General features: G+C 53.2%; 1 protein-coding gene across 1 annotated transcript; it reads left to right on the plus strand.

The window, feature by feature from the left end:
• The first annotated feature begins 962 nt into the window (after positions 1-962).
• LOC115307436 (FERM domain-containing protein 6-like) lies at positions 963-3,268 on the plus strand. The gene is given in 5 exon segments (XM_029959628.1): positions 963-1,019; positions 1,021-1,252; positions 1,352-1,477; positions 2,173-2,264; positions 2,372-3,268. Coding segments are annotated over 5 exon segments (792 nt in total). The 3' UTR covers positions 2,657-3,268.
• The last annotated feature ends 879 nt before the right edge of the window (positions 3,269-4,147 follow it).

Consider the following 4,147-nt stretch of genomic DNA (forward strand, 5'->3'; position numbering starts at 1 on the left):
CTGCTGCCATCCCTGATGGCCCAGTTCCTCCCAGTGCAGCATTTCCCAGTACCCCTCATCCCATCTCCAAGCTCAGAAAGCCCTTGTGAAAGCATCAGATCTTCTTCCTCCTCTTTCCCCCTCCTCATCTTCTTCTTTCTCTTCCTCATCTTCCTTTTCCCCTCCTCCTCCTTTTCTTATTTGTTCTCCTTGTCCTACTCTTCTTTCTTCTCCTCTTCATCCTCCACATCTTCTTCCTTCTCATCTCATTCCTCGTCCTCATCTTCATCCTCCTTTTGTTTTTCTCCTCCTCCTCTTCTACCTCTACTTTCTTTTTCTCTTCCTCCTCTTCCTTTTTCTCTTCCTCCTCCTCTTCTTCCTCTTCCTCCTCCTCTTCCTCTTCCTGCTTCTCTTCTTGCTCTTTCTTCTCTTTTCCCTTCTCATCTTCCTTTGTCTTCCTCATCTCCCTCTTTCCCCTCCTCTTCTTCCTCTTTTTTCTTCTCATCTTATTCTTCCTCCTCATCCTCCTCATCTACTTTCTTCTCCACCTACTCCTCAGCTTCTTCTTCCTCCTTGTCCTCCTCATCTTCTTCTTTCTCCTCATCTTCATCTTCCTCCTCTCTTTTTTTCTTCCTCTTCCTGCATCTCCTAATTTTCTTTCTCCTTCTCCTCCTCTTCCTCAACTCTTATTCCTCCTCCTCCTCCCCCTTTGAGGGGCAGCCCAGCACAGAGCACAGCAACTTTGAGGCCCCCCATCCCACCATCCCTAAATGCCACCAGGGCAGGGCTGCCTCCAGGTGTGTCCCCACGCCGGGCTCGGGTGGCAGTTCCCCCGGGTGCCCCTGTGTGCCGGGGTGGTCCGTGCCCTTCCAGGGAATCCAGGGAGCACCGGGGGGTCGGGATGCAGGCTGCTGACGTTGTTCTACCCTGCAGAGAAGAAGCAGTACCGGGAATCCTACATCAGCGACACCCTGGACCTGGACATGGAGCAGCTGGAGAAGCGCTCGCGCGCCAGCGGCAGCAGCGCCGCAGGCACAATGACGGCACAAAGCGCTCTCCCGGCATTCCACCGCCAGCCACAGCAGCTCCCACACCTCCGGCATCGAGGCCGACCCCAAGCCCAGGGAGATGGGGCCCGACGACGGCTTCTCCGGCGCCGGCGCCCACCGCAAGCTGAAGACCTGCAGCTCCATGACCAGCCACGGCAGCTCCCACACCTCCGGCGTGGAGAGCGGCGGGAAGGACCGGCTGGAGGAGGACTCCCAGGATGATGGTGAGACACCGGTTTGGGCTTTCCAGCGTGAGTCCCGGCGGGTGGTCGGGGTGTGAGGAGTCACGTCAGCGGCTCGTCCCACCTTCTTGTCTCCGGCAGAAATCGAGATGCTGGTGGATGACCCCCGGGAGCTGGAGCAGGCTGGAGACATGGAGGTGAGCCCCGACATGTGTGTCTACATCACGGAGGACATGCTGCTGTCCCGCAAGTTCAACGGGCACTCGGGTAAGGCGGTGGCCGCTTTCACTTCCAATTCCCCAGCCCGAGTCATACCTTTGGGGCTTGGAATGAGAGGGTGTTTAAGGTCCCTTCCAACCCAGGTCATTCTGTGATTCTTTGGTGTTCAGCAGAGCAGAATTAGCCCAAAGTGTCCGTTTGGGACACCGGGAAAAGCCTTTTGCCCAAGTGGGTTGAAGGAGAGATGGGGTAAAAAAAAAGAGGAGACTGCCTCAAGTTGTGCCAGGGGGTGTTTAGGCTGATATTAGGGAAAATTTCTACGTGGAAAGCGTGGTCCATCCCCAGCACAGCTACCCAGGGAAGTGGTAAAGTTCCTATCCCTGCAGGGATTTAAAAGGATGTGGCACTTGGGGACATGGGTTAGTGGTGGCCTTGGCAGTGCTGGAGGAATGGTTGGACTCAATGATCTTCTCTGGAGCTGTGCCTGCACCCAGGGAGTCACCCACATTTCCAGCTCTGTGCTGGGAGGTTTCTGAGGTACCAGGCTCACTGGGGATGGCTTTGGATGCAGTTCTGGGGGATAATTTGGGATGCTTTGTAGGTAGTGGCACCCCGTTGAGCAGAGGCTGCCTTGTGCCCCACAGCAGGGACAAGCCCCAGGGGCAGCAGGGTTGGATCCCAAGAGAGCTGAGACACCTCAAAATTAACCTTCGCACCCTCCTCTTCCTCCCTTCTCCACGCAGGGCTTATCGTGAAGGAGATCAGCTCCTCCACCTCCAGCTCCTCGGAGACGGTGGTGAAGCTGCGGGGGCAGAGCACCGACTCCCTGCCCCAGGTGCGTGGCCCTGGGGGGGTGGTTCGGGGTGGTTCGGTGGGGCTGCCATTTTTCAGGATTCCCTTGGCTTCCCGGAGGGTCCTGAAGCCCCTTTGCTTTTTCCCCAGACGTCGTGCAGGAAGTCGAAGACGTCGACGGACCGGCACAGCCTGAGCCTGGACGACATCCGGCTCTACCAGAAGGACTTCCTCCAGCTGGCCAACCTGTGCCAGGACACGGCGCAGAGCTACACCTTCGGCTGCGCCCACGGGCTGGACGAGGACGGGCTCTACTGCAACGGCTGCCTGGCCCAGCAGTGCATCAACATCCAGGAGACCTTCCCCGTCAAAAGAACCAGCAAATACTTCTCCTTGGACCTCACCCACGACGAAGTCCCCGAGTTCGTGGTCTGAGCGCCTCGGAGGGAGGGGGCAGGACCTGCTGCCCGCCCTCGGGGGTGGGGGAGGATGGGGCTCCCTGCCCTGCATGGAGGGGGGGTGTCCACAGCGCCTTCCCCCCACCCCGCCCCGCTCCCTGTTCCCGTGGGAACCGCGGCACCGGGAGGATTTGTCCCGATGGGGATCCCCGGGCGCGGCGGATCGACTCCGGATGAGTCTGTGCCAAACACAAGCTGTCTTATTTCGACTGGGAGAAGCACAGCTCGCCTGACCAGCAGAAGCCCACCCGTGTTTTCTCGTCGTGGCCTCTTCCCCTCCTTGCCCCCCACCCCGTCTGAGAGAAAGTGCCAGACTGTTGAGTTCAAGTCAAGCCAAAGAAATGTAAATAACCCTAAAGGCCAGTATGGGAAGGGAGAATTAAGCAATAATGATGTTCCGTGGAGGAAGGCACGGCTGGGGCAGAGCATCATCCCGGTTCTTCCAAAAACACGTCCTGGGGGTCAGGCCAGAGCGGTTCCCAGCGAGGTGGATGGTGGCTGGGAGTTGGCAGAGCCATTTGCAACTTGTTTTAATCTTTTTCTTTAAAAAAAAATTTTTTTTTTTTTTGAGAGCAAAACCCCAAAACCAAAAAAAAAAAACAAAACAAAAAAAAAAACCACCTCAAAAAAAGAAAAAAAAGAAAGCAAAGAAGGATGGAAAAGATGGAAAAGAACAGGTCCCATGTAAGGATATTGCAATAATGCATCTGAAAGGTTGAATATCTAGAGAATACATATATAAATATATCGAGGTATGTATGTTTATATATGTCTGGATCTTATAGACCCATTTGCATTTTACTCCTGCTCTAAAATCCCTTTTATACAAAGGAGCTGCCTCTCTTCTTTCATGAACTGTATAAATAATCATATTTTTTTTCTAAGCACTAAGGTGAGAAAATAGACTTTCCTCTCGAGGAGAATATGTATGCAACTGCCTTGTATGTGTGGCTCTTCCCGGTGCAGTCTCTGTTGTATTTTCCCAAGGCTTTTCACGTGTCTTTAAGTCTCTTACAGTTGGAATAATTCTGCCAGAGGATGCTGGTGATGTGCTAGAAAAATCCAAGGGCGGTTTCTGAGAGTGTCCTAGGGAAGCCAGACAGCCCAGGTGGAATATTTGCCATCGGTACCGGAGGGTGAAGCATTACAGAGCTAATATTCACAGCACAATGCCTTTTTAGCAGATATTTTTAATTAGAGTTTAGCCATTGACAGCCAAAGTTCTGCCATATTTTGATACACCACCGTTTTTTAACTGGAAGCTTTTCTTAAAAAAAAAAAAGAAAAATTATAATTATTTTATAAATAAGCACAATCTTATTTTTGTAAGAAATGTTGGGGGAGGGAGCCAAGAAAGGGGAGCTGGTACCAAAAGAAAGGGAGCGTAGCTAGAGGCACAGTGCCAAAAAACCTCGGTGTTATTGGGATTTTTGGGATGTGGGAGCAGGTGTGGGAGAGCTTCAGGTGC

The sequence above is a fragment of the Manacus vitellinus genome, unplaced genomic scaffold (genome assembly GCF_001715985.3).
Source record: "Manacus vitellinus isolate BGI_N305 unplaced genomic scaffold, ASM171598v3 ctg7180002216943_pilon, whole genome shotgun sequence".
In the NCBI taxonomy this organism is placed as follows: domain Eukaryota; kingdom Metazoa; phylum Chordata; class Aves; order Passeriformes; family Pipridae; genus Manacus; species Manacus vitellinus.